The sequence below is a fragment of the Astatotilapia calliptera genome, chromosome 9 (genome assembly GCF_900246225.1).
Source record: "Astatotilapia calliptera chromosome 9, fAstCal1.2, whole genome shotgun sequence".
Lineage (NCBI taxonomy): Eukaryota > Metazoa > Chordata > Actinopteri > Cichliformes > Cichlidae > Astatotilapia > Astatotilapia calliptera.
Window position 1 is genome coordinate 1960126 of NC_039310.1, and position 25532 is coordinate 1985657.

At 41.8% G+C, this 25532-nt stretch overlaps 1 protein-coding gene across 1 annotated transcript in view; it reads left to right on the forward strand.

Moving 5' to 3' along the window:
• LOC113029812 (collagen alpha-1(XXI) chain-like) overlaps positions 1-23829 on the forward strand; it is a 76458-nt gene extending 52629 nt beyond the window's left edge. Inside the window, exons 22-32 of the mRNA XM_026180828.1 lie at positions 2212-2265; positions 4422-4475; positions 6881-6952; positions 7384-7419; positions 11206-11250; positions 15552-15584; positions 16957-17112; positions 17386-17440; positions 18620-18814; positions 22601-22678; positions 23170-23829. Of these exons, the coding sequence (XP_026036613.1) occupies positions 2212-2265; positions 4422-4475; positions 6881-6952; positions 7384-7419; positions 11206-11250; positions 15552-15584; positions 16957-17112; positions 17386-17440; positions 18620-18814; positions 22601-22678; positions 23170-23357 (966 nt within the window). The 3' untranslated portion in view covers positions 23358-23829. The remainder of the gene's footprint in view (positions 1-2211; positions 2266-4421; positions 4476-6880; positions 6953-7383; positions 7420-11205; positions 11251-15551; positions 15585-16956; positions 17113-17385; positions 17441-18619; positions 18815-22600; positions 22679-23169) is intronic.
• Positions 23830-25532: the final 1703 nt, after the last annotated feature.

Sequence of the window (25532 nt, forward strand, 5' to 3'; positions counted from 1 at the left end):
AAATTAACACTTTTGACAGTGTTATATGTTTAAAAGTAACCTAGTCAGTTTTGAAGATTAACAATGGCTAACACTGAGCAGTGCTGATTTTCTAACACTGGAATATTTCTAACATTTTGAGTTATTTTCCAGTGCTAATTTAACACTGGAGATTTTGCTGTGTAGAATCACAGTATCCAACATCATTTTTTCACCATATGTGTCTGCAAAACAAAATATTTCGGACTCAGAATGAGTCTTTGTGCAGTTTTATGTGTGCCATCTCCAGAACACGGCCGTCCCTGCGGTTAGCTCATAATGAGATCATTAATTTAGCCACGGATCCTTATGAATCCATTCACTGATTTATTTGGCAATATCATTAAAGCTGCAAGTGCCTGTTGCTGTAGACCAAAAGTCAGACCAGCATGTGCTGTGGGTTATAGCTGTACACACAGTATGGAGACCCCCCCTCTGGTAAACAAGATTACACACAGAGAAATGCAATTACAGCAGAGCCTGGAGAGCACACGCTGCTCAGTGATAATGGCTGGACACGTTGTTCACAGCTTTGTCACCCTCCTATGGCCAGAGTGGGACAGTACAGCTGGAGTGAGGGAGGGTCTCAGTGAATCGCGCTGAGACCTAAGGACACATCTACACTGCAGAAAACTGAATCAGACATGAGATTAATGGCAGATATTTTCTGCATTGGTCTGTTTTTTGCAGACTGCTCTACAATGTGAGGCTGCACAAAGGTCACCTTTCCACAACCACCAGCTTCATCTTTGAGTCTTCATCCTCCTCTTCCTATTTGTGTCAGTACAACAGAACCCAGCTATGACGTTATGCCTGCAGTGGGCCTCTGACTTATCTGACACACACAACACATATACACACAAATACACGCACACTGAGTCAAGAGGGAGGAGGAAAGTGTGTGGGCGGGATGAGCCACCCCTTGTAACTAGGCAACCACATACATTCTTGTGATTATAAAATATACAGAGATTTCAAACTTACTGTTAGCTGACCCAGTTGACACCCATTATGTTTGGCATTTCCAACGTGCCTGTTTGTGCTTTGGCTCCTTATATATCATGTACAGTCATGTGTTTCCTCCAACTTGCTGGATAAGTAAATACATTCAGGTAGCCTCTGGTTGTGACAGGTGAAGTACCTTAAGCCTGCATTCTTTCCCACTGGCCAGGTGGGGATAATATTTGAGATGTTCCAAAAGAAAAATGTCATTCCCTGACTGGTGGGCACTGGTTTTGGAGGTTGCTGGCTTGCTGGACAAAATCTTTGCACAGAAGGTGCTGCACCAAAAACCTCCTTGTTCTGGTTGCGAGCAGAGTTGCAGGGTTGACACTAGATTTTCACATTTGTCTGCAAACACACAGTAACTCTGAGCTGACAGCTGATGGCCCCCGAAGGATGCGGATTGCGACATAACTAAAATCACCCCCAATGCACCCATCATGTTTGCATTTTACAAAGTATCCCAAATTTTGGGAGTTGGTTTTGTGACATCAGCATATCCACGTGCAATCACTGCTTTTTACATTCAATGGATGATCCAGAATATATGGAGAAACTTAAATAATACAAAGTAAAACATCAAATTTCTATTTGACAATAAACAGATATTTACTGGAATAGCATAACACATAACAGAGTTAGAAACAGATCAATTCCAGCTCCGTTTCTGCAGCCTGTATCTGCAGACACACGAATCAGCAGTAACAGCGATAAGTGTATTGGGTATTTTTTTGCCTTTTCCTATCTTGACTGTTAATAAAAGAGCTCTGCTGCCTGTTCCTCCCTTACAGTCTCGCATATTTCAGGATGGTAGAATTTATTTGTGTTTTTTTTTCCTGTTGTGAAGGCATGTGGGAAGATAGAGCAGCTAACACACAGCTTCAAGCTGCGCTCTTGATACAGCAGAATGCTTTGTTGAATATGCAAACTCTGTGTGTGTTTACGCACACCACTGTCCAAATGTAGATGCCCTGTGTGTGTGTGTGTGTGTGTGTTCCTGGTGTGAGTGGACCTGAGCCATCTCATTTCTCCCTCAGTGCCTCCTGACTAAGCCGTCACGCACTCTGTCACATTCAGCCCAAAGCGCTGTGTCTGTCTCTTTCATCTCATTCTCTCTCTCTCTCCTCCTCCTTTCCTTGCTCTCTCACCCCCATCCTGCTCCCCCTCCCCCTAATGTTTGTCTCCATCCAGGGAGCCCCAGGGCCCCGGGGGCCGCCTGGAGAGATTGGCCGAGATGGTCCCAAGGTCTGTGTGTTGAATGTTTTTAATTAGTTATTATGCTAATGGCCTGCTACTCCCCAGCCGCTTGGCTATTCTCAGCCCGTTCTGATGTTGCACCCTTCCTCTCCTCTTGATGTTCCCGTGGAGAAAAGCGCATTTTTCTAAGCAGGAGTCAAACTGTTTGGAATCAGTGTGTAGATGTTTCTGAATAAATGCCAAAGATGGTTCATACTTTTGACTCTTAATGTGCAGATACTCAAATTTCTTTACAGCAAAAGCATTTGTGCAGAATTAGGCTTCACACTATGAACTCATTTAGGTGCTTATACACAAATTACACAAGCCTAATTGCTATTGCACTTGTGTAAAGTTGGATAATTTCAAAGAGACAAATTCAAACCAGATTGTTCAAAATCAAAAACTGTTTTTTTTTTAAACTTGTGTGAAAAAGCTTCAGAAATTAGATCAGTCTGAGGCTCCTCACAGAGACCAGCACAGGGGGCATGAGGACACGTTCATATTTCTCTGACCTTGAAATGCATATTTCCTAGCCCTTTGGAATTTGTATACTCAGCACAGCATGCATGGCACAAAGATGGAAGGAAAGGAGGGGTAGAAGATGATTTCATGCATATCAAGGTGAAAATGGCCTCTTTGCTGTTGTGCTGAGCAGGAAAATGCTGCTTGATAAAGTGGTCATGCCAACCTATCTGTAAGGCAACATAAATAGACATTAGTCAGTGAGATTAGACTTGTATCATTAAAGCAGTCTGTACTGAGCCCAGTATATTTGTTGTAAAGGCTTACATGCACAGCGAATGCAGGTGAAGGCCTCCTTGCCTTCGCATCACCCCATTAAATTCCTGGAAACTTCCGAGGGCCTCTTAATATACCAGGAACACGTGATGAGAAACGAGGAGCTGGGGTTGGACAGTCTGCTTAGTTTGTATTGATTCAGGGGCATCTGTTAGTAGAATTGTTTGAGATTCATAATCATGTTGTTATAGATGTAAGTATGCAGAGCATGAGCTATTTATTGAGTTCTCCTTTCACAAAGCCAGATATGTTGTGCTGCCATGTTTCTAAAGTAGTAACTGATCCTTGAGAGGAACTTTTACACGTTAACTTAAAGATTTAATTTTATTTGAAATCCCTGCCAAACAGCACAAGTCTGAGCCGTCTCTCACTCGTCACAGTGTGACCGTGTGAACGCTTAGATGACTATAACCAAATCACTGTTCTGCTTGAAACCAGTGGATGTGACCGCGAGGTCTAAGATTAAGTTTAAATTCATCAATCAAGCTAAACAGATGACTGAGTTCATTTGTTACTGTGCTGTACTCAAGCACAGTTGTGGCAGTGTTTACTATAGTAGAGGTGCAATGGGAAAGCAATATTAGTGTTAGCTAGTGTTATTGTTAGCCACTGTAGATGCCTACAGCACACACCTCTTATACATTAACATTTTCAGCACAAACATGACCAGGAAACTGTAAGATTCTGAGAAAGGTTTGAATATCACGCTTCTCTCTATTTCTTTAAATATAGGATGACAATGTGAAGTGAATGTGAAAATGTAGTCATATAAATTATGCACATTGTATCCTTAAGAAAACATAAGGCTCCTAAAAAGGAAGCAACTTTTGTAGTTTTGCTTGGTGAAGCTTCCAAACAGAAGGTGCAGCACATAAAACCTCTTTCAGCTAATTCAGTTCTGCGATTGAAGACGGCATAAAAGTAAGCGCAATCAACTCCATATCGACCAGCTGCAGCATTAAAATAGTGCTTGCAAGCAGCACAGTGTTTGTAATACTCAAATTCCCACATTGGCACTGACAGCACTGGTGCTTGGAAAAGCTCTCTGTCCTCTAAATTTAGTCAGACACTTTTGTGATGTGCTACTCTGATTAGCACAGCTGGTTAACAGGGACGAGAACAGTAATGGGACTGGCTGAGAGGATTGTGATGAATCACTGTGCTGTGTGATTTATATTCACCTTCACTCATCTCCTTTGCAGCATGTGCAGCTATATGAATGCAAATAGCAGCCATGCACTGATGTGCCCTCCATGACCCTTGTGCCTGTCTTGATCTTCAAAAACTGCATCAGAGCTGAGAATGTGGGTAACAGATGACCCTCAGCAGTACGCTCAGACGGATGTTGTGTGTGTTTCATTTAGGGGAGCTGTGGAGATCCAGGAGTGGTTGGTCCTGTTGGTCCACCAGGCCTGACGGTGAGTGGGGGGCTACCTTTGTGTTGCGCTTATGTCGACAAAAAAGCCGTTTATGTAAACAGTGAGAGCAAATGAGTGAAAACTGAAGGTATAATGAACCAGAAGGTCCAACACAGCATCTCAGTGCATCATGGCATGCCCTCCTAGGCTACGTCCACACGTACCCAGGTGTTTTTGAAAACGCCGATTTTTCTATGCGTTTGCACCTTTCGTCCACACGTAAATGGCGTCTTCGCTCACTGAAAACGGAGATTTTTAAAAACGCCTGCCAGGGTGGATATTTTTGAAAACTCTGTTTTTGCATTTACGTGTGGACGAGGAAAACGGAGAAAACGAAGAAAACGCAGCGTCAAAGATGTGCGCCTTTTTTGACGTCACACTGTGCGCCACGTTATTGTTTCGGTGAAATGAATTTCTACAATACTGTTACTGTTACTTGTAATCTCTGCAGTGTTTAAATGCTTACATATACACACAGTTACTGTCCCTCCACACAGACGACCGGTTCTGCTTCTATGCCCCATCTTTGTTTACTATTTCCCACCGAGGCTTCTAGACTTCTGATTGGCCAACATTTCTACACGGTTAGGAATATATCGCCACCTGCTGCTTTGGCATGTTCATAGCAGCGTTTTCCTTCATTTCTGCCTTTATGTGTGGACGGGATTATTTTTTAAAACGAAAACGGAAAATCTCCATTTTCAAAAATACCCGTGTACGTGTGGACGTAGCCCTAGTCTCAAACTGAAGGTCATGGTACATATACCAAAAAGACAATGACCTCAAGCGTACTTCAAAGCTTTCCAAAGACTATTTGACCAGTAAAAAGGAACACTGGAAATGGAAGTGTGACTTGAATCCACAGATTTGAGATGCAATGGATTCAAAGATAGCAAACAAGCCAGCGTCCGGGAACAGCCTGGAACTATTTGGACCTTAATAATAAACGATACTATCGAAAGTCCAAAAAACGCTGCCAGCAGTAATGACAGCTATTATCAAGGCCAAAGGAAGGCATGTAAAATATGAACTTTTATGGTTATTATATGAAAATAAGGACTGCTTACTGGTTTCATTTTGTTATTTGCCTAATAAATAATATCATTTTCAGTTTTAAACAATTCTTTTTTTCTTCTAATATATTTGGGGTTTCTTGAATGTTTTTATGACAGGTGGTCTAGTAACTCTGTTAAGCACTGCCATATAACGTCATTCTTAGCGTTGCTAAAAAGGCCATTTTAAGCATTTTCTATTATGTTTCTGTTTTTTTAGTCGCTGTTGGGTCTATTAACACTTTTTGTTGTTTTCTTATTTTGACATGTCCCCATGACCTGTTCTGCAGACTCCTGCTGAGATTAAATACAAAAACGTGATGCTAGATGAGACGTCTGTTGATCTGCACAAGTATAAACATTAACACACTGCCTGATATTCAGGCCTCCAATGTGCTTTGGTGGGTCCTGCGGCACAAGTGGACTCAAAATTGTACAATAATGCTAAATGTATTTATTACTTCATCAGATTACGTCTCACATGTCTATGAATAGTTTAGTGTTGAAATGAATTCAGTTCATTAATATATTATTAAAACAAGACATCGACTTCACCAGTTTTTTTTAACCAAGGGCTCAATCCACATGTCCATGCTTTGCTTGTTGCATTGTGGACTTAACAGGCCAATCTACTCACAAGAAAATGTTTATAATATATTTGTGTTTTTGAAGCATGAAGCAAACCTGACCAAGTAGTTTTGCTTCCTAATCCTAAACCTAAGCATTCGGTGTTTGAGGTTCAAACACAATAGCAACATAAAGTGAAGTTTCATCTGTGTTTGCCTAACACAAAGATACAGCAAACATGACGATATTTGCACAATCTCCCAGTTCCAGCAGTTCCAGCCTACATAAAGGTGACAGTCTGATAATTCAGCATGAACCCACATTCCTGCTGTCAGCTCGTACTTATTTCACCAGCCTGGATCTTCCTGCTGAGTGACAGCAGCACTTTTTATGTCGCTTGTTCGTTAAGCAACATGTTACTGAAGAATTACGCCCACAAATGTCAACCGTTTAAAAAAAGAACCCAAGTTGTCTTTGCTGCTTAATTACAGGTACCTTTGTTATTTCCAAGGTGTCATCCTTCAAAGCACAATTTGCTTCAGCATTTTAGAAATGATAATTTCACAAGCAAAGGAACACTTGAAATGTCTTCGCTCAGATATCTTTATAAGCCACGTTTACCTACGCTGATGATTATCTGGAGCCCGAGGTATTTATTGACCACGTTCCAAAGATCCTGGCTTTAATGTGTCGGCTCTGTGCTGGACACCAAACAATCACAGACCTGGTTTACATTCTCTGCATCTTTTCTTTTCTCCCACATCACTGAAATGTTCACCCTCTCAGGGATCAAGTGGAGAACCAGGCGTTCCAGGGCTGCCAGGGGCCATGGGTCTGCCAGGGTTCAAAGGTCATAAGGTGAGAGTCAACTCGTGTAATTACATACAAAAAAACATGGTTTATTTGTCCATAATGAAGTCTTGAAAAGGCAGCAGAGGCAGCACTTGATGAATGATTTATGGCTCTAACTGTCAGGAGCTTACATGATTTACAAGCTGTACTGTGGAAATGTTGACAGCGTAACATAATACATGCTTGTTGATGTATTATTCATACTGTGCTTAGATGGCATGATTAATTTTAATGGTGCTGAAGGTTGTCCTTCACACTTCAAAAGCAGATGCCCAGACACATAAAGACACAATAAACAGCCCTGATCCAGAACATACGGCTGTGTTTGATGCGCAGTGTGCAATCCACAGGACATGTTGTTTCTCTCTGGTTAAGTCTTCGCGCTGTCGCCACAGTGTAACGTGGGCGTGCTCTAACACTCAGTGTTGTGTCATCAGGGGGAGAGAGGTGAACCTGGGTCCAAAGGAGCACAGGTACGGTCGGTGGCTTTTCTTCCCGACACTCATTCACAGTGTGGAATCACATCCAAACTAACCAGCTTCATGAGAACATACGATCCATCATGACTCCACAGACTCTAAGCTCCATCTCAGCACAAGTAGGTTTAGCTTAACTAAAGAACAGCATTAGTGATGCAGCACTCCATCGATCGTGTTCTAGGGCCAAACAACCGTTAGCCTAGAGGTATGTTTCTGAATCATTTTCAACAAAAACACATGTGCCATGCTAATTCATGAAGCAGCGGGGTTATTAAAATATCTAGAAAAAGTGAGGTACCCTGTTAATCATTCTGTTTCATAACAACATAGTTTTTAGCAAACTTAAATACCCAGGGGCAGTATTCAAATATGGTAAATATGTGAATGTGAAGTCAAAGTTTCAGCTAATAAATGTTAAACAACAATGACATGAATATAAAAGCAAAGAGAGCGACGCTCTGCCTTCTGCTTCTGCAGACGGGGCCAGAAACATGAAACTAGAGAAAAGCCAAAGGTTACACCGACAGCTCACTGGCTACAGCATTAGCATTATGATAAAACCAGTTTTGAAAAAAAGATTTTAGCACAATGGTTTCATGTGTTTGTTTGTGGCGTGGTATATCGCCGTGAAGTGGGAACAACAAACAGTTGTGATACTGTTGTTCCTGGGAAGGGGAATGTCAGGTTTTTGGTCAGTGGTCCTGACCTCTCATTGAGTCCCGTGATTGGTTAATCGGCGGTACATCTCCAGCTTTACTTATGTGGCATCATGTCAGATGAAAACAGCTGGTGCTGCATACCAGGGTCAGGACTTTACACTGTTATGGAGAGAAACAACAGTTTACCCACTGAGCAGTAGAGGACAAGGAAATCAGAGACATCAGAGGTTTACACAGGTGGACATCAGAGGTTTACACAGGTGGACATCAGAGGTTTACACAGGTAGACATCAGAGGTTTACACAGGTAGACATCAGAGGTTTACACAGGTAGACATCAGAGGTTTACACAGGTGGACATCAGAGGTTTACACAGGTAGACATTAGAGGTTTACAGAGGTGGACATCAGAGGTTTACACAGGTAGACATTGGAGGTTTACAGAGGTAGACATTAGAGGTTTACACAGGTGGACATCAGAGGTTTACACAGGTAGACATCAGAGGTTTACACAGGTAGACATTAGAGGTTTACACAGGTGGACATCAGAGGTTTACACAGGTAGACATTAGAGGTTTACAGAGGTAGACATCAGAGGTTTACACTGGTAGACATCAGAGGTTTACACAGGTAGACATCAGAGGTTTACACAGGTAGACATTAGAGGTTTACAGAGGTAGACATTAGAGGTTTACACAGGTGGACATCAGCGGTTTACACAGGTAGACATTGGAGGTTTACAGAGGTAGACATTAGAGGTTTACACAGGTGGACATCAGAGGTTTACACAGGTAGACATTAGAGGTTTACAGAGGTGGACATCAGAGGTTTACACTGGTAGACATCAGAGGTTTACACAGGTAGACATCAGAGGTTTACACAGGTAGACATTAGAGGTTTACAGAGGTAGACATTAGAGGTTTACACAGGTAGACATCAGAGGTTTACACAGGTGGACATCAGAGGTTTACACAGGTAGACATCAGAGGTTTACACAGGTAGACATTAGAGGTTTACAGAGGTGGACATCAGAGGTTTACACTGGTAGACATCAGAGGTTTACACAGGTAGACATTAGAGGTTTACACAGGTGGACATCAGAGGTTTACACAGGTAGACATTAGAGGTTTACACAGGTGGACATCAGAGGTTTACACAGGTAGACATTAGAGGTTTACACAGGTGGACATCAGAGGTTTACACAGGTAGACATTAGAGGTTTACACAGGTAGACATCAGAGGTTTACACAGGTAGACATTAGAGGTTTACACAGGTGGACATCAGAGGTTTACACAGGTAGACATTAGAGGTTTACACAGGTGGACATCAGAGGTTTACACAGGTGGACATCAGAGGTTTACACAGGTAGACATCAGAGGTTTACACAGGTAGACATTAGAGGTTTACAGAGGTAGACATTAGAGGTAGACATCAGAGGTTTACAGAGGTAGACATTAGAGGTTTACACAGGTAGACATCAGAGGTTTACACAGGTAGACATCAAAGGTTTACACAGGTAGACATTAGAGATTTACAGAGGTAGACATCAGAGGTTTACACAGGTGGACATCAGAGGTTTACACAGGTGGACATCAGAGGTTTACACAGGTGGACATCAGAGGTTTACACAGGTGGACATCAGAGGTTTACACAGGTAGACATCAGAGGTTTACACAGGTGGACATCAGAGGTTTACACAGGTGGACATCAGAGGTTTACACAGGTAGACATCAGAGGTTTACACAGGTGGACATCAGAGGTTTACACAGGTAGACATCAGAGGTTTACACAGGTAGACATCAGAGGTTTACACAGGTAGACATTAGAGGTTTACACAGGTAGACATTAGAGGTTTACACAGGTGGACATCAGAGGTTTACACAGGTACACAGGTGGACATCAGAGGTTTACACAGGTGGACATCAGAGGTTTACACAGGTGGACATCAGAGGTTTACACAGGTAGACATCAGAGGTTTACACAGGTGGACATCAGAGGTTTACACAGGTAGACATCAGAGGTTTACACAGGTAGACATCAGAGGTTTACACAGGTAGACATTAGAGGTTTACAGAGGTAGACATCAGAGGTTTACACAGGTGGACATCAGAGGTTTACACAGGTACACAGGTGGACATCAGAGGTTTACACAGGTGGACATCAGAGGTTTACACAGGTACACAGGTGGACATCAGAGGTTTACACAGGTGGACATCAGAGGTTTACACAGGTGGACATCAGAGGTTTACACAGGTACACAGGTGGACATCAGAGGTTTACACAGGTAGACATCAGAGGTTTACACAGGTGGACATCAGAGGTTTACACAGGTAGACATCATCTAATTTAATTTATTTTGAACCTGCAGGACAATCAGATATAGTGTTACAGATGATCTATTTGACATTATTTTACAGCAGAGCTTTTGCTTGTTAACTAATTATCACTTTTTTAAATAGCATGAGTACTGAGTGTTCTCTGATACAGGCTTTAACTGGTAGATTTTCCTCAGTTCTTCTAATTTTAATAAGAACATTTTGAACACCCTGTTCTGACAGGATGACACAGCGGACAAAGATGTTTGCAGCAACTATTCAAGCGATTACTTCACTAATATGACTGCATTGGACTGCAGTGAGTATGTAGTATATTTAAGTAGCTCCAGTTTCTTAGAGCAAGTGTAAGAGGCCAAAGATGTCTAATGTAAGCTGATCTTTAATATAAAACCTCAGCTTTGCTGCAGCCACTGTTGTCTGCACTGGTTGCTTTTACATGCACTAATGGCAGACAGAGTGATGGCCCAGAGGAACAGAGAAAGCTCCTCTGGGTGCTTCCTCTGCTGCAGGATGTGGTTGGAAAACCACACAAATGAGATAAAAAAGTCAGGTTTGTTAAAGGTCACCAGCAGCCAATTCTTATCCCTTCTCACTCTGGCTTTCCCTTATTGGCTGCTAGTGGTAATCATGACCTTTTCTCCACTCCCCCTGTCCCTCTCTCACACACACACATATAAAATGAAGACATTGACAGGCACACACCAGTGCATACACACATTCAGCCCCACACACATGCAAACAAATTCACACAATCCTCCAGTCAATGATGAGGTATCTCTTTTGCAGGGGGAGCGAGGCAGAGACGGAGATCTCGGGAGTCCCGGCGTGTCGGTGAGTGTAGAATCCTTCTGCTTCCACTGGGTGGCAGCGGAGCTTATGTTTTCAAACACTGTGTTCAAAATGTGTGTTTCTTGTGTGTGTGTGCACAGTTACTTGAACCAAATGTCCCCACAAGGACACAGGGATGGGACTTACACGGAGCTAATTTAGGCTTACATCATGAGGTTACTTTAAACTAGTTTAGGTTGGGGAAAAATAGAGAATTGATGAAATTTGACCAAACCAGTATCTTGTTAGAATTTCTTTTCTTTAGCTATCTGTAGCTAATAAACTGGAGCCCTCATAGAAATTCTCCCAAAGTCATTACAGTCCTTACAGATCAGGTCAAACGTTTGCACACATCCATCGTGAATGTGACTGTAACTGTAGGCTTTCTTTGTACTGTTCAAACGGTGGAATGATTGCACAGCATACATGCTTAGTGGCTGCTGAAAACAACAATTGGGTGCAAAGGTTTGAAATTGTTTTTGGATTTTTGAATTGTTTGATTTGGCCACCAACAAGCCACCAAACTCTAAATACTTTTTTAAGAGACCACGAAAGTGGGTGAGAATGAGAATTATCACAACATTCATGCTCATCATGAGTTACTTACTGCCTGATTGTGATCTTATAAAGCACCTTAAAAAGCCTCTGTAAGAGAAGTGTTATATGGATTTCTGCTAAAAGAAAACAGTACATTAAAAACACAGTAACACCGAAAAGAAAAAGAGGGGAGTAAAACAGCAACAGTGCTTTACACAAAGAATCATAAAATCTAGTCTGGAAGCACATATTCAACAGCCACTCAGAGAGAGGTGACTAAGCTGAGTTAATATGCCTTGATAAGTGACCCTGGAGACAAACTCCAGGGGCCCTCGTGGCAAAGCCCCAGCCAGCTTCGTTGTTCAGGCTCAAGCTAAGATCCACATTATTGAGGATCACAGTGCCACAGTTCAGATTCTTGGCAACAGCGAGGAGGGCCCAGAGGAGACACCGTGTCAGAATAGGCTGAAATACAGACGTTTAACTGAAAATCAATGGTCAGTTTACAGGTTTCGATGGCGTGAACTGGCGAACAAATCTGAAGGTGATGATTAGAGAGACAGACAGCAGCTCTAGGACTGCTGGAAGTGCAATAAAAAGACACATTTTACAGCTCAGTCTAATAACTTTAGCTCACACAACACCATGATTGATTTGCTCAGGGAGGTAAAATTAATGATATTTTATCTATGTCTAATAACATCAGTCATACATGGAGAAACCTCTCGTTGCTCCGTTAGCAGCTATTTTCTCTCAGGTTCATTTGTTTCTGTGTAAAATGCTCCGCAGATGTAGAACGACATGTACAAATATATCTTTAAAAAACACACAAGCAAAAATAACGTGTGAATTTATATTGACGTATGTGTAAACAAGTCACTAATTACCAAGATAGCTTGTTCACATACTTGCTTTGGCAGCTGTGACTTGTCAAAGAAGAAAAAGCAGAAGTATTACTAATAACATGAGTAATATCAGCATGTGGAACCTGAAGCAGATAAATATAATTTAGCTACTTTGTTGTTCTTATCGTGACATGGAGGAAGGCCTGCTAGTGATAAGCTCGCTAGATACAGGAGCTGAAGAACCACTCCTGGGTGGAACGCAGAACTGACTGTCAGCCATGTAAAGTATTGTTTGTAATAAACAAACAATAGGAGATCTACATGATATTTACTATAAGAAGAAATCTATTAGATGTAATTGTGAAACACTCCGTTATCCATCAGAGAGAGGCAAGAAACAGCTGCAGAGACAGAACAACTGCTAATGCTGAATAGATGGAATTGTTGTAGTTGGGGAGTATTTTCAAGCTGTTGGCAGATGATTGTTCCTGGCAACAAGGTGAAATGAGATTAGAGAAGCAGGGCAGTATAATAGAACTAGCATGTTTTCCACATTGCAATTATCATCTTTAATGAATGTCAATAAACACAATAAGAAAACATAAAAATCAGAATGTTTCCACCTAATCTATGTAATTGAAGTGTTTATCAGTAGGTATTGATCCCTGAGGCATTGCCCCTCACGTTCCAAGACAAGGATTTGACAGTAAACTTGGAGGTGTGTGCACTGCAGCAGCCATGTTGCATCACACTGAGCCACGGCTGTGTGGTTATGCGTGCGACACTGGAGACACATGAATGTCTCAGCATGCAGCTTAATGTTCACACTCTGTAATTCCTTAGTGTCGAGAATAGCCCAGCCTCCATGTGATGTGCACTCTAGGCTAAATGCATCAGCGGTGAATCACAAGCGTGTCACCTCTGAAATGAATTTGATATTTTTGTCTTCAGACACACTTCCTAATTCCTGCTGGCTAAAATGAATATGATTGTAGTTCGAGGGAACAAGGGCGGGTGTGCCCCTGTTTCCCAAGAGGAAGTGATGAAGCTGTCACTTTGGTACCTAAGGGATGTTTCTTGTGCAACATACTATGTCATTGATTAGTCTGTTACTGACCCTTATTATGTCTGTATTGCACCCATGCACTTTATGGCTACAGCTTGCTAAATTAGCTTGCTAGTGTTAGCTGGTGACGTCCAAAAATCCATCACTGATGCTCCAACAGGTGGCATCATGGTGGCTACAATACCTTTCACACACAGTCTGTGGAGTTTACTGCGTACATTCAGTGCTAGCATTTATGAGGAAGCTTTTAGAGACCAATGAGGTAAAGTAACAAAGCAGCAAACTTAAAAACCTTTATCCCTCTTGACAGCACTGGCTCTTTACTTGGAATGACTCTAAATCCATAATTATAATTCTTTAGTAAGACCCTACACACACACACACAGACACACACACACACACACACACACACACACACACATGATGTTACTGCAACAGAAAATAAACAATAGTAATAATGCTATCTGTCAGATTTCTCAATAGCTTTGTTTGGAGCATTGATTCAAGTCAAAATACAAATGCACAGAGGTGGTTTTTGCAACCATAATTACACAGAATTACACAATATTTATGTGTGTACATTTGTATGTGGTTTTTGTGATAGCCACGGGGTTAATTCTGCTGAGAATTTCTGGAACCTGAACACATTAACCTTAGTTTGCTGAGTTGAGTAACTGCTGTAGTGGACGTTGAGTCTCCCGAGCTGAACATTTTACATTGCTCAACATGTAGGGTAATTAAAGATGTTGGGTTAGGGGTTATTTTTTTGCAGTTTTCAATCCTGTCTTTCTAAACTTCTATCCATGCTACAATAAACATTCCCTACGTAAAACAAGACCTTCCGTCTAGACTAAATTTTAACAACACAAGACATGGGCTGTTTTGTTCATTAATTCATTGAATAATTCAATTGAAGGCTCTTTAATTATTCTACGAAGTGTAAGCTGCAAGGTCTTGCAAGGCTGTTCATATTAGCTTTATGGATTTGTGTGTTTGGTCTATATTATTAACCTAAAAAATGATGAAACACTTGTGGACACTGATTGATGACCAATGACAAAGAAGGGTAACTGAAACTCTTGAATTCTGTAAAACTGAAACCACAAAAGCTGTGAGTCCTTTGACTGGAAAGCTCAGTTTTTGTGTGAAGTGCATCCACACAGTGACTTGAATAGAAAGCAACAAAGAGCTGCAGTTTGAGCAGAAACAGAAACGGCTACTGAACATGCATGAACATTTCCCAACACCAACAGTGTCGCACTGCTGGATGCATTCTCGAGTCTTTGAGTGGATGTCTGTAGGGTTTTTGACCTTAATTTCACATTGATTTTCTTCCTGTTACATCAGCAGTGCGGGTGATTGAGAAAGTTCCTTTGGCAGATTGTGCTGTAAGCCCCTGGCATTATGGCTTTAGTAAGGTTTCTTAGAGTTTCTTTCCTAAAATGATTGAAATCAATTACCTGGTCATGAAAGAAAGAGGAAGTCTGGAGCAAAAAGGGAAGCATTTCATGGAAAATGGAACATACCAACCTATCTGTAATTCAGCAGTGTAGAAGCTTTATAGAACTGTGGTTACCACTGGATCGTGTTTTTAGGGGCTAAGAAATCCACATTTTCATCACATTACAACAAAGAGAAAGAGGTGGGGAAAAATCTTTATAAAATGCATTACAATAACCAATCTAAGTCATCGGTTTGACAGAAAAGAGCAGTTCTGCATCAGCAATGCAGAGCAGCTCATGTAGTTTCTCTGACATACTGTCTTTGATGTAAGCAGAAGTTTCTAACTGTCTTTCTCTATTTTCCCCTCCTCTCGTCCTCCCCTCCCTCCCCACTCTCTTTTCTTCTTCCGTCAGGGCGAAGTGGGACCCAGGGGATGGAAAGGAGAGGTTTGTCGAATTAGACTTTGCGGTATTAGATATAATCCATTCTGTCTTATTCTGCACCACAGTGAGAAGGCCTGTCAAGCCTGCATGGCTGCTATAAAAGACTTACAGAGCCAGTACCTTCAGGCCTGTGGAAATCTGGGCCCCCGGGCAGAAATATACATCACAAAAGCACTCTTTCCCTAAGATGCACACATCTGCAAATCAAACACTTACTCTACTGTCTGCAGAATCACAATTTAAGGAGATACAACTTCCCTCAGTCGCTGCCATTTGTAGGACATCAAAACATATCTGCTTTTTGATCATTAGAAAAGCAGATATGCAAAGCTTCACTGTTATTCACTGTTTACTAAAGCTCCTTTAAGACTGTCATTGCCCTACACCTATATCTGCCAAACCTTTCGCCCGTGCGTGGCACACCTGCAGGTTGACAACAACAGCAGCCTATAAAGTCATTGTACTTGTTCTTAGGCAGGTTTACAGAAACTAGTTTCTCTTGACTGACAAAGCATTTGTATTTATCACAAATTCTGTCAGTTGAAATACCAGATTCGATCAGTTTCAGCTAGCTAGCTGTTCAGCTAGCTAGCGTTGGAAACTTTTATTGTTTCCAACTGACTTGATCTAAACTAAGAAAGCTGTAAAGGTTTTATTACACCCTGGTATAGCAGATGTCAGAAGACTGAGGTAAAAGCTGTATGTCCGAGCCATGTGGATGAAAGTTGCTGTATTAACATGTTTTCACACCCAGGGTGTCAAATGCTGCTGTTTTTGTCAGAGCCACTGGTGTATCAAAGATTTCGTAGACCGGCTGCTGCAATATTGGACTGAATGGAGCAAGGCAGAGAGGAATGAAGGATGACAGAGCACCAGTGCTATTGAACTATTGTGGTTTTGGTTCAAATGTCTTCTCACAGCACCGTGAATGTTAAAAAATCAAAAAATCTCATTCTATGTGTACATGTGGCAAGTTGGGATACCCACCTCACTATTACTGGAACAGCTCAAAAGAGACCTTGCGTGTCACTCATGGACGCCCCAAAAATGATTTGAGATTGAGGATGAGTTTGCAGTGTCTGACTGCCGAGCTAACACCAATGTTGATATGCTACGATGTTTTAAATTCTTACATTACAAGAGAAAGGCTTTTGAATGAGGACAAACCTGTGTTTGACACAGGTAACAGTATCCCAGGTAGTTCACTGTTATTACCTATTACACAACCTTCCAACAAGCCTTCGTATTATTTATCTGCTTATGCAGTTGTTAGGAGTGTTAAGAAAAAGTGTTTAGCAGTCAGTAATTGCAGATCAGTTTTACTGTTTCTCTCTTTAGAGTGTGACTTTTTTGTGCTCTTTTGTTGCTGCTTCAGAAAGGAGTGACAGGTGATACGGGCCCCAGAGGACCCGATGGAAAGAAGGGTGACATGGGCCACATGGGTGTCATTGGTCCCAGGGGATTTCCCGGACAGGATGGGTCGCCAGGCCAACCGGGCCAACCAGGCCAACCGGGATATCCTGGCAAACCTGTAAGTGTGCCTCCTTTCTTATCTGATGTTAACAACCATAGCAGTGAGAATAAAAAAGGACTGAAAAATGTTGGAGAAAGGACACTTTCCTGCCACACCTGGAGAGGTCAGGGTTGGGAGTTACTGTGACACTGCTGTCAGTGTGTGTGAGCTACATGAAGATGGAGAACTGAGCATTGAGAAGATCCTCTAAATCTGCAGGCATGAGCCAGAGCATGTTTTCCAAGTCCCAGAGTGGCTTCAGCTGAATCAAAGTGTAATTGTGTGTTCCAGGGTAAGCCTCCCTCAGACGAACATCTCGTAAAGCTCTGCACTGATGTTCTGCGTAGTAAGTATTTGTTTGTGTTCACATCACTCTGCGGTGCAAAAACCAAAGCCGCAGTTGTCTCAAACATGCATTTCACACAATAGCTTTTCATCCATATCCACTTGTTGCAGTAAATTGGCGAATGGGCTTAGTCTAGTTTAAGTGCAGTTGTTTTGTAAAAGACAGTCTTAAACTCAGAATGAACGTGTTAGTCGTGATAAATCACCTCCTTCCTGTTTTTAGCCTTTGACGTAAAGAAGAATCCAGTGAATGTTTTTTTTCTCACAGCTCCTTTTTTCCCACCCATAGATAAAATAAAAGATGGATACTGTACTGTCACCTGCTGGTTTGTAAAGTCCTGTTCTGAAGCCTTGAGATGACATTTCCAATGTTGCCATCTCAGTGTTTTGAAACTGGATGTGACAAATGAGGCGTGGATGTGGCTGTGAAAGCATACACTCATGGACACGAGCTGAATAATGTTCTTTTCTGCCTCTTACAACGACCAAAGGTTTCAGAACTGGTTTAATGTTGGATTCAGTGTAACGAAATTAGTATTTCAGTATTTTGCTGACTTCTGTAGGGTCAAAAGGCTTTTTGTCTCTTAGTGGCCATTTCAAAAATGCAAAATTAAGACAATTCAGCATGTTGTCTGAATAAAGTCTTATGTTGTCTGTACTATCAGGCTTTTTAACTGCTGCTCACAGTCCTGTCTGTCTGCTGTTTTGGGCTAAGCTTTTAGTACAAACCTAAAAAATACAGAGACTGCCTATAGATTCATATTATAAGACTGAATAACTGCAACTACGAGTCTAAAGCTGGCAATTACATGCTGTAGATTATAAGACGCATTAAGCAAAACAAAACAGTCAGATAAGTCAAACTTGACTCAGCTCATTCTTCGTGCTTGCTCCACTTCTGTACCATAGATTCATTAATGTTGAATTCTCTGCAGCTGCTCTATTCCCGTGTTCTACTGCGCGACTGACAGCCTTGAGTTTGAAATCCGCTTCGTAAGCATGTCTCTTAACAGGTGCCATTTTACAGCATGGCACAACCAGAATTCATACATAAGGCGGACGGTCAATTTTTGAGAAAATTAAAGGATTTTAAGTGCGCCTTATAGTGCGCAAAATACAGTGTATTGTTAAAGTGTGTAACAAAAGCAGATTCTTCTCATGTTGTGGCTGTGCCCTACAGACCAGCTGCCAGCATTGCTACAGAGCCTGACTCCTCACTCTAGATGTGAACCCTGCCAGGGTGTGAAGGGTCCTCCAGGTGAGCCAGGAGCACCGGGACCCAAAGGCTCCATGGGAACTCCAGGCTACCCTGGCAGAAATGGCGCTCCTGGTTACCCAGGACCTCCTGGAATACAGGGCCCCGCAGGCCTCAAAGGTTTGATATGACACAGTTTCTTAAAGTTATGAACCAGTACCTTCAGACAGGTTTATGTTGTCTATACACAAAGCTTCCTCTCACCAGTGTTATATCTGCTCCACTGTGACAAAAAGCTCCATTCTGGCTCCTCACTCTGATGAAAACAAGGCAATAAGTAACAACACAGCATCACAAAGAAGCGATGGGACAAAATTTACGACCGCTTTCATCAACAGTTAAAATCAAAACAGTGTCAATAATGAACAAATTGGATGTGTTGATGTTCACTGTACCCCATAAAACAAGATCATTAAACAAGCGAACATCAGTGAAAGTCAGCAGAGCAAAAGACAACAAATGCTCCACACCCATCTCAGCGAGCTGTCTGTGATTTATCACCACTTCAACACAGAGAGTGGCTAATCAGCTGTGGAAGATACCACTCCACTGCTGTGTAGCATTTTAACTTGTTAGGCCAGCCATGCAGCGACTTTGGAGGAGCTGGTTGAGAACATTAAGGGAAGACACTGAATAATTCTGTGCCCTGGATGTGCACATATCCAGTGTACAGGTACAGTGGGGCAAAAAAGTATTTAGTCAGCCACCGATTGTGCAAGTTCCCCCACCTAAAATGATGACAGAGGTCAGTAATTTGTACCAGAGGTACACTTCAACTGTGAGAGACAGAATGTGAAAAAAAAAAAAATCCATGAATCCACATGGTAGGATTTGTAAAGAATTTATTCGTAAATTAGGGTGGAAAATAAGTATTTGGTCACCTCAAACAAGGAAAATCTCTGGCTCTCACAGACCTGTAACGTCTTCTGTAAGAAGCTTTTCTGTCCCCCACTCGTTACCTGTATGAATGGCACCTGTTTGAACTCATCATCTGTATAAAAGACACCTGTCCACAGCCTCAAACAGTCAGACTCCAAACTCCGCCATGGCCAAGACCAAAGAGCTTTCGAAGGACACCAGGAAAAGTATTGTAGACCTGCACCAGACTGGGAAGAGTGAATCTACAATAGGCAAGCAGCTTGGTGTGAAAAAATCAACTGTGGGAGCAATCATCAGAAAATGGAAGACATACAAGACCACTGATAATCTCCCTCGATCTGGGGCTCCACGCAAGATCTCATCCCGTGGGGTCAAAATGATCATGAGAACGGTGAGCAAAGATCCCAGAACCACACGGGGGGACCTGGTGAATGACCTGCAGAGAGCTGGGACCAAAGTAACAAAGGTCACCATCAGTAACACACTACAACGGCAGGGAATCAAATCCCGCAGTGCCAGACGTGTTCCGCTGCTGAAGCCAGTGCATGTCCAGGCCCGTCTGAAGTTTGCCAGAGAGCACATGGATGATACAGCAGAGGATTGGGAGAATGTCATGTGGTCAGATGAAACCAAAGTAGAACTTTTTGGTATAAACTCAACTCGTCGTGTTTGGAGGAAGAAGAATACTGAGTTGCATCCCAAGAACACCATACCTACTGTGAAGCATGGGGGTGGAAACATCATGCTATGGGGCTGTTTTTCTGCCAAGGGGACAGGACGACTGATCCGTGTTAAGGACAGAATGAATGGGGCCATGTATCGTGAGATTTTGAGCCAAAACCTCCTTCCATCAGTGAGAACTTTGAAGATGAAACGAGGCTGGGTCTTCCAACATGACAATGATCCAAAACACACCGCCCGGACAACAAAGGAGTAAGAAGCATTTGAAAGTCCTGGAGTGGCCTAGCCAGTCTCCAGACCTCAACCCCATAGAAAATCTGTGGCGGGAGTTGAAAGTCCGTGTTGCTCGGCGACAGCCCCAAAACATCACTGCTCTGGAGAAGATCTGCATGGAGGAATGGGCCAAAATACCAGCTACTGTGTGTGCAAACCTGGTAAAGACCTATAGTAAACGTTTGACCTCTGTTATTGCCAACAAAGGTTATGTTACAAAGTATTGAGTTGTATTTTTGTTATTGACCAAATACTTATTTTCCACCCTGATTTACCAATAAATTCTTTACAAATCCTACCATGTGGATTCATGGATTTTTTTTTCACATTCTGTCTCTCACAGTTGAAGTGTACCTCTGGTGCAAATTACTGACCCCTGTCATCATTTTAAGTGGGGGAACTTGCACAATCGGTGGCTGACTAAATACTTTTTTGCCCCACTGTACAAGTACAACTGTCAGTAATAGTTTAATTCATTTTAAGTTTATTTATGTATCACAAACCATACTGAGTGGAGAAGGCATTTTTCGTCTGAACTCTGCACACATCTGAATCTGCCAGTAGCCCTTTGTTAAATGCAGTGTGATTAAAAAAGCGAGCTATGCCTAACCAATCCAGGAACTCCTTGACCCGGGATATGGGATAACAAAACGTTCTCACTCCCAAAGCGTCGGAAGGTTGGTGGTTCAATCCCTGGCTCCTCCAATCTGCATGTCAAGTATCCTTGTGCAAGATACTAAGCCCCAGTTCTCCGATGCATCCATTGGAGTGTGAGTGCAGTTAGAAAAAGCAGTAAGTTCAGAGAAAGTGTGATTGGGTGATCATGGCTTTTTTATAGAGCACTTTGACGACTCCGGGAGAGTAGAAAAGAATAAGAATCAGTCCATTTCCTATATTACGAGTTTGGAAAAACGAGGAAACATGAGAACTGTTTGGAATGAATCTACACATGTAGGTTTATTTTACTTAAATCGCTTTGGAAAACACCATCTAACACGATTAAGGTGGTGGTTAAGATTAGGGATAAGGTTAGGGTTAGGGCTGGAATACATGGCTGGAGCGTGTATTACTGCGGGAGTGTCATTGTATTCGATGTCATTCACAATCCGCCGTGTATCATGGGAACGGCCACCTTTCGCGTTCCCATGGGACGCCTCGGGATGTGACAAGTTGTCGGTATGTTACACGTCGGGAGTGAGAACCACCTCGGGATAAAGATCAAACTGTGACACCTCGTTCACCTTGCGATAGTCAATACAGAATCCTATAGACTCTTTTTTTTCTACCACAGGAACTATGGACCGTGCACTGTGTGACTCTTTCAGCCCTATGAGTAATTTGTCTTTTGTGCTCAGGTAACCAATAGGGCCTTAAACATACTGTCACGCCAAGGCTCTCTGGGCCTGTGTGAGATGGCAGGCAGCCCACCGCCATAGCCTGAAACACCTCCAGGAAGGACTGGGGGTCATCTGCCTTCCTGTTTGGTGTAGCACCACCACCAGAGCAGGAGGCGATGAAGTAGCCCCAGACTGAGCAACCAGGTTCTCCAGCACCCATGTCTGTCACTTAGCCTGGGTGTCCAGCTGCCGCTCATTTGCAACCATCACCACCATCTGAGCCAGTGCCTTAACTGGCTGCAGTACCTGTGGGTTCAACATGTCACAGTCATTCAGCCGACCCGACCATTAAACTCCTGCCACCATATTGGACTCGACTCATATGCTGTTTTTCTGATATGTTGTGTTAGTTTTATGTCAGACAAAACATGATGGAAAGATTTCAGAAAGTTTAGCTTTTTAAAACTGGGAAGGGCGCAAATCGTTTTTCACAGTACGGTATACGAATATCTCCCACTGCGACCTCACTTTTGGAGTCAGCCTCTAGTTGCAAGGAGAGCCACTGAACCTTTTGGTATCGTTTCCTTTTTCAGCATGGGAAGTTATTGTTTGCATGGAAAACAGACGTAAAATGTCCCCAAAACTCAAATTTACAGAAAACATGGCATTTTTGTTCCCGAAGCTCTCAGTCTGAATCTAATGTTAGTTTTTAAACACAGACCTATCATATCCCCAGGTGACATGGGACCCAGAGGGTTGAAAGGCAGAAAAGGAGATGGAGACCAGGGACCACCAGGACCACCTGGACACCAAGGTATGTTTCATTGTGCACATATTAACCTATTAACTGCTTTTACAATCCCATAACCTCCACACTGGTACTACCCTCTATTATTCACCTATGCCAGGAACTTTACCTGAGAGTTCTGGAAAATGTGTGAAAGCTCTAAGTAGTGTGGATGTTTAATAAATGCCACAAATATACCACGAAAATGAACTTGAATGATATCCCATTCTTAATTTTAATATAGTGCACATTTATGTACACTTATAAATGTACATTTAAGTACGTTTATAAGGCTCTTCTATCTGCTGACCCCACTCTGTCATTTTATGTGGTTGACCACTTTGTGGCTGAGTTTTTGTTGTTCCCACCCACTGTGTCATAATACCACTGTGGAGTTGTTGCATTATTTTGTAAACCTATGATCTAACTGACTTGAACTTCCTAATTCAATTATCACTGACCTAAATTAGGCTAAGTACAGAGGTGGTTCTTATTTCAATCTTTTCTTTTCCCTCCAGGGATTCAGGGTCCCCGTGGCTTTGATGGGATTGGCCAGCCGGGCAACCAGGGAATCCCAGGCAAACCGGGCCCCCCGGGAGATCCTGGCAAAAGGGGTAGCCCAGGACTTCCAGGGGTTTGTGACATCTCTATGTGCTATCAGACCTACAATCTCAGGGAACACTACAGCAAAGGACCACACATCTGATGACATGGGAGTGAGAGAGGTTGCGTTTGACTTGGCACACACTGCTGACACCTTTAAGACAGAGATATCTGCAGCCAAGGCAGTTGTAACCTCATGAGCTGGTATGAACAGAAATAGGGAGGGCATTGATTCATGATCACTGAATTCATGATCAAAGAGGGTCAAGCTGGCTAGCGTCCTAGATATTTTAAACTTCTAAAGTTTAAATAGTGAATTCTAAATCCTGATTGAGTCAGACGAACACCAAGAGCTGTAACTGAGTCGCATTGTTTTTGTCAGTGTAAGAGGCAAGAAGGCCAGGAATCTGAATAATAATAAATATGTCTACCTCCTTGTTTACCTGAATTACTGTTTAAGTTAATGATACAGAAGGCAAATATGATTAATACCCTCAATAAATATGTATAACCTCTATTAATTAAATCGTGGGCTAATGTGAGAAAAGCACAATTACTATAAACTGCATATTAAAATATTAAAGAAATAGAAAAGGATCAGTTCTTATGCTGTGCTTGGAACCTCTGCTTTTCTACTGAGGATCAGCCAGTGAGGTTATTTCTGTCGTCTGTGCAGCTCTGCCTCTGAGAAATGATGCCATCTGCAAATGGTAAGAAGTGCAGCACCTGCCGCGATGATGAATCAGGATCTGTTGTATGGAACACATTTTCACATGATTATGTTGTGGTTCGCTAAACGCTTTGGTCAAACATATGAATTTAAACAAAGTTCAAAGGTTCATAACTGATAAAGATCTTGACCTCCTTCAGGTGCACAGTACATGTAATCACTAAAGGTGGAAAAACATATTTATGTCATGTTTTGTGCACAGAGCATCACAATTTGTTCAAATCCAAAGCTGTGACAGATGGGTTGTTTTTGTTTTCATGAAACCTGTTACTGCTTTTAATCTGTCATATTTGTTTTCTTGTTTGCCAGTATTATGTATTCACTTTGCATTCCTTTTGTGTTCATGTGGATTACTGTAAAACCTCTGTCAGTGGCCTTAATTCACCTCATCTGCAGAATGAACAAGTCCTTTATATTTGAAGCTTAGATTAAGTTCTTTCTTCTTCTTTCAGGTGTGTATTTTATTTTAAAAACAAACTCTAATTGTAATATTGCTGCTTAAGCCACTTGCAAGTGAAAAGGTCATCCATGTCTTCAACATTATCCATCGTGTTTCTGCTTTGGATTTCTTTTCTCTATTTTTAATACCGTTAAAATCATTAATTATTTCTAGTCACTTTCCTTTTTCAATCATTTATTCTGCCTTATAAATTATACAGCTTTTTTTTTTATCTTAACAGTCTCCAAACACCTCACAGGGCACAATCCATCACATCCTAGACCCCCTTTTAATTTGAAATTACTGGAGGAAGTGTGGAGTTTTATTAATGTCAACCTGAAAAAACAAAAACTAAAAAAAGATATATGATTCAGACTCACGGGAGTCTGACTAGTGAGTACTGTAGTAATATTATTATTCAAACACACCCTTATATTTGAGAATTAAAAACAAACTATTCCTAATGATAAAGCTAAGAATAAGAAAATTTAGCACAGGTCAATGTACTGATAAAAACAGGGTACTATCTATATCGTGGTTTTCAAAGATATATTATTGCAGCAGTGAATATATTTGGCAACATGTTGCTATTTAGAATTTTTTTTACAAAAATGAAACGCCTATAACAGCATTGGAACAGAAAGTTATGATACGGACGCAATTTACAAACATCAAAACAGTATAAATGTTATTTTTAAATAGGTTTTACTTTGTCAATGCATACAATGTCCTTTTTTTAATTTCTTCATATTTGGAGAAAACGCTCACATTTACTGTAGACAATCAGAATACTGCATTAAGAGGAAATGTCTCTGTGACCTCATGAAGCAAAACTTCTTACCCTCATTATGCAGACTATCTATAAATATGTGAACTGACCAACCTTTGGTCCCAGGCTCAGCTGGAGCAGCAGCAGTTGTTTGGACTTCAAGTTTGGGTTCATAGGCTGCCGCTTGGTTAATTGTTACCACAAAGGCCCCAGTGCTCCATAGAATACTTTCTTGGTCTTACACAGCGTCACAGTCACAGAACAATGAACTGAATTAGGCATCCTTCTTAAATGTAAGTATGTTTAGTCGTCCTACAGCAGGATCACAATGTGAACAAAT